At 45.0% G+C, this 15,170-nt stretch overlaps 2 protein-coding genes across 2 annotated transcripts; both read right to left on the reverse strand.

Moving 5' to 3' along the window:
• Positions 1–2,286: 2,286 nt before the first annotated feature.
• Positions 2,287–2,670, reverse strand: LOC308161764 (histone H2A-like; the record flags this gene model as incomplete). Its single annotated transcript, XM_080535835.1, has 1 exon — positions 2,287–2,670. One exon carries the CDS (start codon positions 2,668–2,670, stop codon positions 2,287–2,289), a length of 384 nt encoding a protein of 127 aa, XP_080391961.1.
• A 1,017-nt stretch (positions 2,671–3,687) lies between these two features.
• On the reverse strand, positions 3,688–4,323 carry LOC308175637 (histone H1-like; the record flags this gene model as incomplete). The annotated part of the gene is made up of 1 exon (XM_080550251.1): positions 3,688–4,323. The coding sequence occupies one exon, from the start codon at positions 4,321–4,323 to the stop codon at positions 3,688–3,690; it is 636 nt and encodes a 211-aa protein (XP_080406377.1).
• Positions 4,324–15,170: the final 10,847 nt, after the last annotated feature.

Consider the following 15,170-nt stretch of genomic DNA (forward strand, 5'->3'; position numbering starts at 1 on the left):
GTATAAAAAAGGAAGCAAATTAGACCCAGGCAACTACCGACCTGTTTCTATTCTTAATTCCATCTCGAAACTTATGGAAAAAATAGTTTATGAACAGGTTGATAGGTACCTTACCGAAAAAAATCTGATGTATGAATTTCAATCAGGATTCAGAACATCCCATTCCACTGACACATGCCTTCTCTATTTGAACGACCACATCAACCATGAGGTGGACTTGGGCAAGTACTGCGGCATGGTCATGCTGGACCTCCAGAAGGCCTTCGACACAGTAGATCACCACATATTGTTAGATAAACTGAAAGCAATTGGGTTCGATAGAACATCGGTGAGCTGGATGCAATCCTACTTAGAGGGGAGGGAACAGGTGGTTAGTGTGAACGGAACACTGTCCCCCCTCCTCCCAGTGACCTGCGGCGTTCCACAAGGAAGCATATTGGGACCTTTACTGTTCCTAATATATGTGAATGACATGTCATCAGCATGTGATTGCAATTTGTTCCTGTTCGCGGATGACTCGGCTCTGCTGGTCTCTGACAGGGACATATTGCAGGTGGAAAAAGCGCTAAGCACTGAACTGAGTAGAATCTGCATCTGGCTAGCTGACAATAAACTATCAATACACCTAGGTAAAACTGAAACCATCCTATACGGATCCCCATCTAAACTCAGAAAGGCTGTACATTTCAAAATAAAAGTGGGTAACATTAATATCACAAGAAAAGAGGATATTACATACCTGGGCTCCATCTTAGAGGCAAATCTTTCCGGAGATAAAATGGCAGCAAAAGTAATCAAAAAAGTGAACCATAGAACTAGATTCTTGTACAGGATATCCTCACTTGTCAGTAAAAACACACTGAGGACCCTATCAGGAGCTCTCATTCAATGTCACTTCGACTATGCCGTAACATCATGGTACTATAGAACCACAAAGGCCCAAAAAACAAGACTCCAGACAGCCCAAAATAAACTGGTTAGGCTTCTGCTAGGCCTCAACCCTAGGACACATCTAACCGCTGCTCATTTTTTGAGCCTTGATTGGATACGAGTAGTTGACAGAGTGCAGCAGCTTGCACTGGGCCTGGTCTTCAAGATACGCTACACCACAAAGACACCCAAGTACCTGTCAACATACTTCCAAAAAGTGAACAACGTCCACACATACAATACCAGAGGAAGCTCCACGAACCACGTTCAACCGCGTTGCACCACAAACAAGGGGTTAAACTCGTTTGCAAACTATGCAGTAAAAATGTGGAACGCCCTTCCTATAATCTTAAAGGAGTGCAAAACACTGCCCACCTTCAAAACCACTCTCAAAAAACATTTACAGGAGGCTGCAATCCGTAACTGGACCCTCTAAATCAAAAATCAGATTAAAAGACCCGAACTACCCACTGTACATACTTTGTGTTTTGTCCCCCGCCCCCACCTGTGGTGTATGTCCCCACCTGTCCTACCCGCTGTACATACCTAATGTTTTGTTGTATTGTTCTTCCCATGATGGATGTATGTTTATCTTGTAGATAGTACTAGTTATTTGTCTGTATTATCTTGTAGATAGTACTAGTTTTTTTTGTCTGTCTTACATGTAACGATGAATTGAGAATCAAGGACCCCAATTGAAATAAGCCAGTGGCTTTCTTGGGTTTTTATCCTGTTAGTTGACCTTGTATGTAATATGTACTTTCATGTACCTACTTCTGCAAATCTTCTAATAAAGTTTTCAATCAATCAATCAATCAACCAAACAACAACACGGTTCACTACAGTATTATAACTGTTCACTACAGTATTATACGTCCCACGCACTACTGGATTACTTGTATACCATTGGAGTAAATTAATACCGTATTATATTATATTATATTATATTGCATTTCATATCATCTACTTTGCACTATTGAAACCACTGTACTTTATTACTTTAGCAATGTATGATTGACTTACTTTACTTGCTTACATTACTTATTATTATCGTGTTTTGTGTCTGGCTCATGCCTACTTGTAGTACAATAATATGTAATAAAAGCGATTCTGATTTTAAAACCCTCATGAAGGAGAAAACATTCTGAAAGTGACATAACGAGGAATGTTTCTGTAGCCGTGTGTATTATGGTGCGTGTCCTCTGCCTCATCTACGCGCACATGACAGAATGAGGACATTTCACAACATGAGACTCACAGCGCAGACAAACAGAGGATGGAGTGATGCATTGCTCTTTTGGAGAGAGGAGTGGTTGGCTCTTAAAAGAGCCTTTGGGGTTGAGGAGGTGAAGTCGTTTACTTTTTGGCGGCCTTCTCGGTCTTCTTGGGGAGCAGCACTGCCTGGATGTTGGGCAGCACACCACCCTGAGCGATGATCACACCGCCGAGCAGTTTGTTCAGCTCCTCGTCGTTACGGACAGCCAACTGCAGATGACGGGGGATGATACGAGTCTTCTTGTTGTCGCGGGCGGCGTTGCCGGCCAACTCCAGGATCTCAGCCGTCAGGTACTCGAGCACGGCGGCCAGGTAGACCGGTGCGCCAGCGCCCACACGCTGGGCATAGTTGCCTTTGCGTAGGAGCCTGTGGACACGACCCACAGGGAACTGAAGCCCAGCGCGAGAAGAGCGGGTCTTTGCCTTGGCTCTGGCCTTGCCTCCGGTTTTGCCTCTTCCTGACATGGTGACGGTTCAGCGGGATCTCAAAGAAGCTGAAGAAAATAATTTCAGATAACGGTTCTGGAGCGTTGTTCTTATAGCTCGCCTTGACGGCGTTCATTGGCCACTGGGTCGACGTCACCTCATCCAATCAAGAGACAGAGATTGTGGATACATTGTGAATATTGAAGATTGTCTTTGTGAGTTTCCCTCGCGCGCCATAAATCGAAGTTAAAATCAAACTCGTCCCACGTGACATAATCAATATACTAAAAGTAGTATATGTCATAAAATAATAATAATAATATATAATTGATACGTATATAATTTATACATTGTGAAGTTCATTCCCAGCTCTCTGTAGTACGTTACTCCTGACTGAGCGAAAAGTGTTATCGCCCGCCTGTCTGTCCAAATATAACGTAATGGTGTAACGGAAAGAGTATCTCATAACTATCTGTATATGTTGATATTATATGCAACTTTATGGACACTGTCATACCCCCACCATCCTCTCCCGCACACAGATCTACCGAGTGACACTTATAGCGTCAAAGTGTAAACTAGACCTAGATGTCAAATCTCTCATTACTGCTCATTATTTACTCATTAAGTAAAAACATGATTGTCGTGTTTGTAAGTCCGTGCTTGACACTGACACTGGGGGGCGGCTGTGGCGGAGGTAGAGCCGCTGTCTAATGATCACAAGGTTGGCAGATCGGCGGTTCGAGCCCCAGCTGGCCACATGTTGAAGTGTCCTTGGGCAAGATACTGAACCCCAAATTGCTCCAAGTGAGCCGGCCGGCGCCTTGCATGGTAGCTTGCCGCCATTGGTGTGTGAATGAGAGGCCGTTGTAAAGCGCTTTGGATAAAGGCGCTATATAAGTCAGTCCATTTACACTGGTGTAAAATACTTTCTAAAATAAACACTCGATTTTTTTCTGTCGTCATGGATGATAATGCGTTTTTACGAAAATGTGGGTGGCTCTTAAAAGAGCCTTTTTGTGGTACAAATGGTGTCGGAAAGAACACTTTGAATGTTTACTTCTTCTTTGGGGCTGCCTTCTTTGCCTTGGGCTTCACCGTTTTGGGTTTGGCTACCTTGGGCTTGGCTGCCTTCACGGCCTTTTTGGGGCTCTTAGCCGGAGCCTTCTTGACCGGTGTGGCCTTCTTCGCCTTCTTGGGGCTCTTGGTGGCCTTCTTGGTGACTGCCGCGGGCTTCTTTGCCTTCTTGGGAGACTTCTTGGCCGCAGCAGCGGGCTTCTTTGCCTTTTTCGGAGACTTCTTGGCAGCGGCGGGCTTCTTTGCGGCGGCCGCCTTCTTGGGTTTCGGGGCGGCGGATTTCTTCGCCGGCTTCTTGACCGCCTCGGTGGCTTTCTTGTTGAGCTTGAAAGAGCCGGAGGCCCCGGTGCCCTTGAGCTGGAGCAGAGTGCCCTTGGTGACGAGGCTCTTGACGGCGACCTTGACGCGGGAGTTGTTCTTCTCCACGTCGTAACCACCGGCCGAAAGCGCCTTCTTGAGCGCGGACAGGGACACGCCGCTCCTCTCCTTGGATGCGGACACGGCCGTCACGATGAGCTCGGCGACGCTGGGGCCAGCTTTCTTGGGCCTGGCTGCTGCCTTCTTCTTGGGGCTCTTGGCCGGCGCGGGGGCTGCTGCTGGTGCGACTTCTGCCATGTCTGTAGAAAGTCTCGTTCTATATCGTGGAGCTCCGCCCCATAGGGGAGCTCTGCTCCTATTGGTTTACCCGCTACCTAAAGTAGCCAATGACTGAATTCTTCAATGCCTGCGCCCGCCTGGGGTGCTATATAAAGGGGCGTACTTCGCTCCATCATTCTCCCAAAAAGTTCAGCACGGGTTTATATCTGAAGACTGAGAAGGACGACTACTAAGACTGGAGAACCCGCCAGACTTTTCCCTTCAAGATATGGATCGTCCGCCGCCTATGGAGAAGTTCCTCTGGGACGCCTGCCGCTGCGACTTCCAAGCAGCGGAGGACAAGCACGACTTCTGCCACGTCTGCCTCGGCCCCGAACATGCCGAGGCGGCGTTGGTCGCCTCCCCCAGCTGCCTCCCCTTCCACCTCCTTTCCGTCGCGGAAAGGCGAAAGGGGATGGCCTGGTTCAAGGAGAGCGTTCCCCTGGCGGGCGCTATCTCGGGGATGCTATCCGACTCGAATAGCTCTGCCGATGATGCGTCCGGACAGGCCCCAGAGCGGCGTTCTGGGCAGGCACCTCCCCAAGTAGGGATGGTCCCGCCCGCTCAGCCGGCCCTGACATCACGCCGCCCTCACCCAGCTGAGTGGTCGGTGCCGGTGTCAGAATCAGAAAGCTCTGCAGCGGAGGCGGAGTTTCTGAGCAAGCTCAGTGCCGCGACGATGTACCTGGTCCACCTCTTCTTCTTCCGCCGTGGTGACGACTAGGCCGTCAACGGCTGCGAAACTGAGTTTTCGGCGTGATGCGGCACTGGCTCCACCTCTACCGACGGAGCCATGCCCCACTCGGCATCCCCAGCCCCCGCCGCTGACCACTGCACCGCTACGGCCCCCCACGGCAGCGTGACCCGGTTTCACTGGCGGAGGGGTCGGTAATGACCCCACCACCGGTTTCCTCTTCATGGCTGCTACCTCATAAAGAGGCAAAGGAAGGAAAATCCCCACCTTACTTTTTCAGTAAAGGTGATTTTCCCATGTTATCTACCAGAGCGGAGACCCGCCTGCCTTGTCAGGGCGTGGTCCAATCGCTACCGGTTAGAAACAAAGCGGAGACTAGCCCAGCTTACCAGCGTGTGGCCAGCTCTCTGCCTAGCGGACTAACCCCTATCACGACACAAAGGGGGTTAAACACCCCTGTCTGTAGCCGTATGGAGGGACCGTTATTTACATCAAAAACTCCTCCATGTCTATCAAGACCTGGCCCAGCTCATGAGCGTGCGGCCGGTTTTTTGGTTATCAGATATAATAAACCTACGTCGATAAAGGGCATTGTTACTCAAAACAAACACTCTTTACAGACGGCAAACCATCCCTAAGGAGGATTTTCCATGGTATCTACCAGAGCGGAGACCCACCTGCCTTGTCAGAGTGTGGTCGAATCGCTACCGGTTAGAAACAACGCGGAGACTGGCCCAGCTTACCGGCGTGTGGCCAGCTCTCTGCCTAGCGGACTTACCCCTATCACGACACGAGGCGGGTTAAACACCCCTGTCTGTAGCCGTATAGAGGGACCGTTATCTACCAGAGCGGAGATCGACCTGCCTTGTCAGAGTGTGGTCGACTCGCTACCGGTTAGAAACAAACCGGAGACTGGCCCAGCTTACCGGCGTGTGGCCAGCTCTCTGCCTAACGGACTTACCCCTATCACGACACGTAGCGGGTTAAACACCCCTGTATGTAGCCGTATAGAGGGACCTTTATTTACATAACCCCTCCATGTCTATCAAGACCTGGCCCAGCTCATGAGCGTGCGGCCGGTTCTTTGATTATCAGGCATAATAAACCTGCGTCAATAAAGAGCATTGTTACACATAACAAATACTCTTTACAGACGCCAGCCCATCCCTTTCGAAATGACCCCGCCTTGGGCTGTACCACCTCCTCGGTGTGCAGCGGCGGCTGGGATCATACAGAAATTCACCTTATTTCTGTCGACTGCACCACAACAGACGGTCCAGCCGCTGTCGTTGCGTTATGCAGAATGGCTAGAAGGGACAGGTACTCTGTCGGGCTGGCTGGACAGGACATTGAGGAGGGGATATGCACTACAGTTCATTCAGCCTCCTCCGCCCTTCAGGGGCGTGAGAGAGACTGTTTTTTGTCCTGCCCGATAAAGACACGTGCGCTCCAGGAGGAGATTACGAATCTCCTAACAAAGGGCGCAGTGACATTGGTTCCGAGGGACAAGGGATTGCCGGCGGGAACTATTAAAGTTTACGCGGCTGCCATCTCAGCTTGTCATGAGGGTTTTGCGACAACGACACTGTTTTTTCAGTCATTCGCTGGTTAAGCGTTTTTTGACTGAAGTGTGTAGGCTTAGACGCCCTCATAGGACTCTAATGCCAAAATGGGACCTGTCGATTGTGCTAGAGGCGCTGTGCGTGCCCCCATTCGAACCCATTGTCACTGTGTCGTTGCGTTTTATTGTCTCTCAAGACGAGTCTACTCCTCGCCTTGACTACGGCTGAGCGAGTGAGTGATTTGTGCGCTCTCTCGTCACGGGCAGATTGTTTGATCATATCTGATGACGAAACAAAAGCTGTATTACGCCCTAACCCGGCTTTTATCCCTACGGTTAATCGTGGGTTTAGGGTTCAGAGCTGTGCTCTGAGCGCCTTTTTTTCCTCCTCCTCACGAAGGAGAGAGGGAGAGGCGTTTACATTGTATATGTCCGGTGCGCGCGTTGGCACAATATGTGAAGCGCACGGCAGGACTGAGATCTTCTCCCCGGCTTCTGATCTGCTATGGCGGACAGAAAGCCGGGACACCACTCTCGAAGCAGAGGCTGTCCCTTTGGATTTGCGAGGCCGACTGGCATTCGGGCTCATTCCACCAGGGGCATGGCCACATCAGTGGCCATTCTCAGGGGAGTGGGAGTGGAGGAGATATGTGAGGCGGCGTCTTGGTCGTCGCCATCACTTTTTGTACGGTATTACTTGAAAGATATTTCTTCCTCATCCTTTACAACGAGGTGCCATGCTGTTGTGACTGGCTTTGGATCTTCCAAACGGTACTGAGGTCCCTGACAGTGTAAAATGAATAAAGTGTAAAAATGGCCAATATGTTTATTTTTTTTCCATATTACTGTTGGAGTGCAATCATCCAATCCACCAAGCAACTCAAAACGAGAGTGAATACCAACAGAAGAATATTGCAGGCGATTTTGTCAAAAAAAAAATTGGGGCCGCTACCCACACGTTCAGCTGTGTTGCTCCTTCCACGCATGCATTATCCTTACAAGTTGTACCTCGTTGTAAAGGTGAAAAATCAGGCTTTCCAACGATATAACATACAATACCAATTGGTATTATTAAAGGGGAGAAATATTATATATATATATATATATATATAATAATCGACAAAAATAATGTTTCCGAACTTTTTTTTGAGGAGTTTAGAATACCTAGAATAAGTCCAAATAATACTATAAGGCTTGCACGTACGCAATAAATTGTCTTTTGGAGGCAGTACATTGCAAGGACATGCATTACATGTATGGTCGCAGATATTTGCCGGACAAAATATAAACGACCAGGTCTCCATGGAGGGAAATGAGGACTGTTGGGAGCGTGGAAGCGCTTGTAAACTACTGGCAACGTAAATGGTTAAAACGTCCAGTTCAAAAATTAGTGGTACTAGTGGAGAGTTCCTGAACTATCATTGAAATAGTAACAAAACGGAAGCCGTAAATATTTAGAAATAATGGGTTGGTTATTTGAAAGTTAACCAGGGCCATATTCCACAAAGCTCGATAAAGTTCTAAGCCTCGATAAAGTTCTAAGCCTCGAAAATGTTAGCTTGCTTTCGGTGCCATCAATGTGGCTCAAATAATTCGCTGCTTGGTTGAGCTCCTTCTGAGTCAGATATAATTAGCCTGGTCCCGACCAGGCTAAAACACAGGCTATAGTCATCCGTGCGTCAAAAAAGGCTCACAGGCGGAAACTAAACCCTGAACGAAAGTTCCTCATGTGTCTTTTAGGAAATATTAGTTCCCACTTCACACGAGATAGATAGATTAGATAGTTTGATTAGATAGTTTGACTGTGTGATAGATAGATAATTTGATATTTTGAAAGTGTGATCGATCGATAGATAGTTTGATTGTGTGATAGATAACTTGATATTTTGAAAGTGTGATAGATAGATCGATAAAGAAAAGAGTGTAAAAAAAAAAAGAAGTAATTATCTCAACTTGCATTGCTGTCATCATAGCGGTCTGGTTGGCGTAGTGGTTAAGGCTGCGGACTCGAGTTCCAAAGGTTGCGGGTTCGAGACTTGACTAAGTCATTCATTTTATTTTTTTTACATTTAACCGAAGATTTCATGCAAAGGTTTCAAACACCATTGTAATCGTGTCAGTTCTTGTAAATTAGCCTGCACCATAATTTTATAGCCTACATACTTTTTTAGATGAGATTTTAGATTAGATTCAGACAACGAAATGCAGTAAAAAGTGCGCCTGAAGAGGGATTTGAACCACCGATATAAAATGACGAATAAATCCTATGGCAGCGGTCGATACCACTAGGCCATTGTGGCGATATGACGGTTTGTAGCCTGCTGCTGATATCACCACAGTAGTAAATATTCATTTATTAAAATATGAACATATAACAATAACTGGGGCTAGTATGACCTACGCATTTAATCGGTCAGCAATTTCTTGCCAAACCATTTCCCTCGCCTTGTTAATTGCGGCAGTATTGCACTATTTTACATCTTATTTTTCCGTCTTCATAAAAAATCAATAATTCGGAATGCTGCGCAAATGTAGTACCCCTGCAGAGTGGAGTATCTTCATTTCGACAGATCGACTCTTCTGGGCTGCGTATGTCTGCGTGCACGCGCCCATATCGAAGATTTGTAAGCCTGTCTTCTGTGAACACTGATGACACAAGGCTGATCCTCATTCGAGGAATCACCTGAGGCTTGAATACCAATCTCGAGGTCCCTGAGCGCCGCATTTAATTATAGCGCCGCTATATTAAGCCACCGTTAGTGGAATATGGCCCAGATCTTATCCACCTCATTTTTCTGGTTTTCTGCTCGAAATGACATGCCCACAGTGAATATAGAATATCTCCACAATCACAAGGGCCTTCATAATGATATTGTTATCAAATGAAAGCTAACACCTGTGGGGTGGCTGTAGAAGTGTCAGAATCAAAATATATGTTACTGTGTCAGAGCAAATAGAGCTAGAACATTATAAAACATCTCAAATTCAGTCTCCGCCTAAAAAAACAACAGCTTTTACAGTGAATATCACCTTGGAAACCTGATAACGAAGCCCAAATCATCTAGGAATCAGTACTCCAGGGTCTTATTAGTACTTGTGCCAAAGTCGATGCTAATAATGTGAGCAAATGCAACTTTGTACCTGTTTTAGTACAGGTATGTTTAGGCGGACACCTATATGTTTAGGCCATTTGGAGATATTTTGGCACCATCTTTGACCTTTGACCTTTCTCATGTATCAGATTTATTTTCTTTTTTTTTGGGGGGGGGGGGATTTTTTGGGGTTGGCCTACCAATGGTATGGAAATTCGGCGTTGAAACCGGACATGACACATTCTCCAGTTGGAGAAAACTGGATGTGACTTAGGCCGTGTTTACCGTCTCGGGAAAAAAAATGGTGGCATCGTATAGCATGCAAAGTTGTGAAAAAAATGTGATATCGATGAAGAGAATTGATCAAGGTAAACTCTTTATATCACTTCGGATCCCCATGGGGGTCCGTTGGCTCCTATGAGGTTTCCATCTTATAGGAAAATTACAGGATTTATTGATAAGGTAAAACATTTGGTTAAGAAAATCTTTGTAATTTTGGTGGCAGTGTAACTGTCATAGTAAATAATCCAAAGATGTTCCGGAAAACCACTGGCCTCTGTTATTGACATACAGCTGCATGCTGTTGTATAAGAAATGAGAAATGTTGCCATTTACAAAACCATTGTGTACATGTACTGCAGAGTGCCTTTGAATAATTATTAAAATTATACTTGACGTTCCTGATGTTGTTGTTGTTGTTGTTGTTAGATGCTGACGTTCCTGATGTTGTTGTTGTTGTTGTTAGATGCTGATGTTCCTGATGTTGTTGTAGTTGTTGTTAGATGCTGACGTTCCTGTTGTTGTTAGATGCTGACATTCCTGATGTTGTTGTCAAGGCTATATTTTTCAATCAGCAGAGTTTAACTTTTTTCCGCTAATGGAGCCCTGGTCTCAAACTGTTATCTTGTTAGCAGTCTCTCAATTTTTTCAGAAAAAACGTGGTATAGGTTGTGGGGTTGTGGTATGGGTTGTGGGGTTGTGGTATATGGAGGGTGTATCATGCCTGATTTAAATACAATACAAACATCGGAATGCAATACACACATCGGAATGGAATACACGTGTAACACCAAATACAATGCAAAAATACGGAATGTTTGTGCCAAAATAAAAGTAATGTGTATTACATTTGAGCGCAGCGTATTCCATTCTAGCATGTGTATTGTATTTGGTCACGAGTGTATTCCATTCTGCATGTGTATTACATTTGAGCGCTGTAGGTATTATGGCACTTGCAAATACAATGCTGCAAATACAATGCAAATTAGTATCCGCCCATATGCAAATTAGTATCCGCCCATAGGTTCTGGGTACTCATTTGCATTGCTTTTCGATATCCGGTTACTCATTTGCATTGCTTTTCGATATCCTATGTAAATCCGATCTAATTTGCATTGTATTCCATTCCGATGTAGGTATTATGGCACCTACATCGGAATGGAATACAACCTTCCGGTTCCAGCCATAGGTTCTGCCCTTTCCGGCCATAAGTGGCGCTGTGATTCGCTATGGGAGCTTCAAGAGAGTATAAAAACTGTGACATCTGTAGAGTTTGCCCTTTCATCAATTGCTGCACGTGTTGCCTGTTGTGTGTCTCCAGCCTTTCCACGAGCCTTTTCCTTATAATAGCCTTATAGTATTAGCCTAGCCTTTATCATATCATAAGGTTAACAACATGGACACATTTGAGATTGTACGACGAGAAATCCGTGGCCTCCAACTTCAGACGGAGCAAAACACAGTGTCTAACGATTTTGTGTTCTACCGCGTAGAGTGGCTGTTGGATAGAATGGGGCAAATCTCTGCTGCTATGGGTGTAGAATTTCCTCAAGTAACGGTAACCGCCTTGATGACCATTCAACAGGAACATTTGTTGACATTAACGATGCCAAACGCAACAGCACCCGAGACTGGGATCATCACCACTGGCCGACCGGGCCGTCCAAAATTGGACGTCCCGTTCAGTTTAATTGAGTTCTACGTCAGCTTGGGCATATCAGCGACAGATGTTGCCGGTATACTCAATGTTTCGCTGAGGACGATCAGAAGAAGAATGGAGCAAAACGACATGAGGTCAGTCACACATTGAACTGAATACTAAAACTAAAACCAAACTCTGATAATTATATTACCGTCCGGATTGACATGTCAGTATTTGGTAGGCATTGCATGATTTTGCAGATATCTGTGTTAACTGGTATGTAATATCGTGGTTCCAGTGTTGCAGCATTCGGCAGAAACCTTCGTTTTCCATAACACTGTAGGCCTACAGGCGAAGGTCCTTGCAAATAAACCCAGATAGACTTGGCAGTAGTCGGAGCCCTCGGGGAGTTAAAGTTTGTTTTGAAATATAATCGTTCCATCCAGACTTTAGATGTCGTATCTGTTTTTCCCCGCTTTGCGCCATTTCAGCCATTCATCTTCTTAATTTTGATAACATCACAACATTCTGATAGAACATCGACATGCTAGAAACACATAACTACACATAATTAGATGATCACACAGCCCCAAACGAACGTATCCACAAAGTATGAGTATTTTGTGATCGTTAAACTGCTGTTTATTATATCGAGTGGGTACTTGGGTACTCGGCTGCGTTCGTAAATTCGCTCTGGAAATCTGATCAGCAGTCATGGAATGCCTCTTGTCCAATCAATCCTACGAACGGACACACACAGACATCACTGTAAACTTTATGTAACGTCATATAAGTATGTCATAAATATTACAATATATCTTTTTTTCACAATAGGGTATCAGATTTCTATTCTGATGTGGAAGATGAGCACCTGGACACCATTATTTCTGATATCCAGCATATGTTTCCCAACTGTGGGTACAAGATGGTGCGAGGACATCTTCAAGGGAGAGGCATCAGGGTTCAGAGTATGTAGTCTGATTCAGAGTTTGGCAAACCTACAGCTATCTTGGCACCAAAGGTTTTATCACATGAATACATTTGCCATCAAGAAAGTTTAAATCATGTTTACATCCAATGGACAATCATTGAAAAAGGTCGATGGTGAAAATGAGTCCACAGCAGGATCCGTATATCATGCTTGAACGCTTGTGAACCCTGTTGGAATTTCCACACATTTTATGCTTTTATTTGATCTTCATATGAGTCCCATAGTCTGATGATGACTTTCAAGCATGACTGTATACAGTGTATTGAGGGAGGGGGATTTGGAAAGTAGCTTGTGTTGTTAGTGCAGAACAGTATACAAAGCTCCAAATCCCACAAAACAAGGTTATGTGATGTATTTTGTAACCATATTGTCCTTTTAAATTGTATTAATGATCACTGTTATTGGATATTATGATCATAGGTCTCCGAGTCCAACAAGCAATGAGACGCATTGACCCAGAGGGAGTATTGGAGCGTACATTACGTCTGAACACAATAAGAAGAAGGGTGTACAGTGTCCCCGCACCAAACTGCTTGTGGCACATTGATGGAAATCATAAGCTTATCAGGTATCCATAGATAATATTGGTCAGAAGTGATGAATAACAAGTAATTGAGAAAAACAAAATCATATTCATCATAAATTTGTCTCATTTCTTATGTTTTCTGAAGGTGGCGCATCATTATCCATGGAGGGATAGATGGTTTCAGCAGAATGGTTGTGTTTCTGAAAGCATCCAACAACAACCGTGCCGAGACAGTCTGTTCCCATTTTCTTGAGGCTGTCCATGCACACGGCTTGCCATCCAGGGTTCGCAGCGATAAAGGGGGCGAGAACTGGGATGTAGCAAGCTACATGGTGGCCAACAGAGGTATCGACAGACACTCCCACATTGCTGGGAGAAGTGTGCATAACCAGAGGTATTTCTTTCACAAGTAGTCATATTTCTGTAACAATACTCTGTAACACCTTACACCAATTACAATTGTTCAACACCTATTACCCATATTATTGTAATGGTGACCATGGTATGAAGCACTCTGAGGCGTTTGTATATATTTCATGGGTAGGGTTAATGAGCAGCCTACCCATGCAGTATATTTTGATATATGCATCCCTCTTTGTGGTTTACACCATACATATGGTGTATATTTTATCCCCCAACAGAATAGAGAGACTCTGGAGGGATGTCTTCATCGGTGTGACAGAGCTCTTCCACTCACTCTTTTGGCACTTGGAGTGTGAAGGACTCGTGTCCAGACGATGAGACACACCTCTTTGCTCTTCAATGGGTGTTCCTGCCCAGGATTCAGATGCACCTGGACTTCTTTGTCCAGGGGTGGAACCACCATGGAATCCGCACTGCCCGAAATCAGTCACCCATGCAGCTATGGCACAGGTTCCGAAACAGCCCAGGCGCTCCAGATCTACAGCAGGTTTCTATACTTTTTTATTAATCCTTTATTTAACCAGGGTAGTCATATCGAGACAGTAGCCTCTTTTTCAAATGAGCCCTGGCCAAGAAAAGCAGCACTTAATTAAAAAAAGATGTTGTTATTATTTATTTATACTATAAAAACATACAACATACAACATAAAATAACAACCAACAAGCAACAGAAACAGTGAGCGGATACACTGTTTTTATATACCTTTAAAATCATACCAAAATAGACAGTTGTTGTCATTGGAGTTTATTGGAAACAGTAGATCACTAATGGAAGATCCTTCAACTCATGCTGAAATAGGCTGACATTCTCATATTACATCACTGTTAAAAATGTAACCGTCTTTTTAAGTGGTGCAGCCACTTCTATACATGACATGTGTCCGTCTGTGTGTGTCCGGTTGTAGCATGAGATTGTGACGTCATCTGTCATACAGATACCTCTCAAAACCAATAACCCTATCCATTCTGTTTAACCTGATGTTTAGGTGGACATTAACTACGGCATTGACTGGATTGGACCCAGTGACCCTGGAGAAGACGCTGCTGGAATTCAAGTGCCTGAGATTCAACTGTCACGGCAACTTTCTCAGGCAGAGCTAGACCAGCTCCCTCATCCTGATAACACAGTGAAAGATTATGGGGTGCACTTGTATTTGCAAACACTGGAAGTCTTGACTACCCTGTTGAGCTAGACTTTGGATGACATTGCTAGAGTCGTGAGGGACAGCTCTCCAGTGAAACACGGCAACATCCCCCAGCTTGTAGGCCTGGAGAATGGCACCGTGCTTGTTCAATGCTACGACTGGCAAAACGTTATTACTTATCATTACTTGTTTACTTGTGTTTGCACAGCATGTTATTAAAATAAATTCTGTTTCTGATTCAAGACTTTTTTGTATCATTAAAAGAATAATAGTTACAACAACCATAAAGCCTCCATAATGATAAGCTGGCTAATTAGCTTAGGTAATACCTTGCTAGGTAATAATGTTAGCTATAGCTATCTGACCCAGTGACTAACTGTTACGTCCACCAGGATCTGACCTCCATATCAACTCTATCAGACCGTAACTGTGGGGAACATGGCGCGTTCCGACCTGCAGGGGGAGCCACAGGA

This window comes from Nansenia antarctica, assembly GCF_963989245.1.
Source record: "Nansenia antarctica genome assembly, chromosome: 1".
NCBI classification, from domain to species: domain Eukaryota; kingdom Metazoa; phylum Chordata; class Actinopteri; order Argentiniformes; family Microstomatidae; genus Nansenia; species Nansenia antarctica.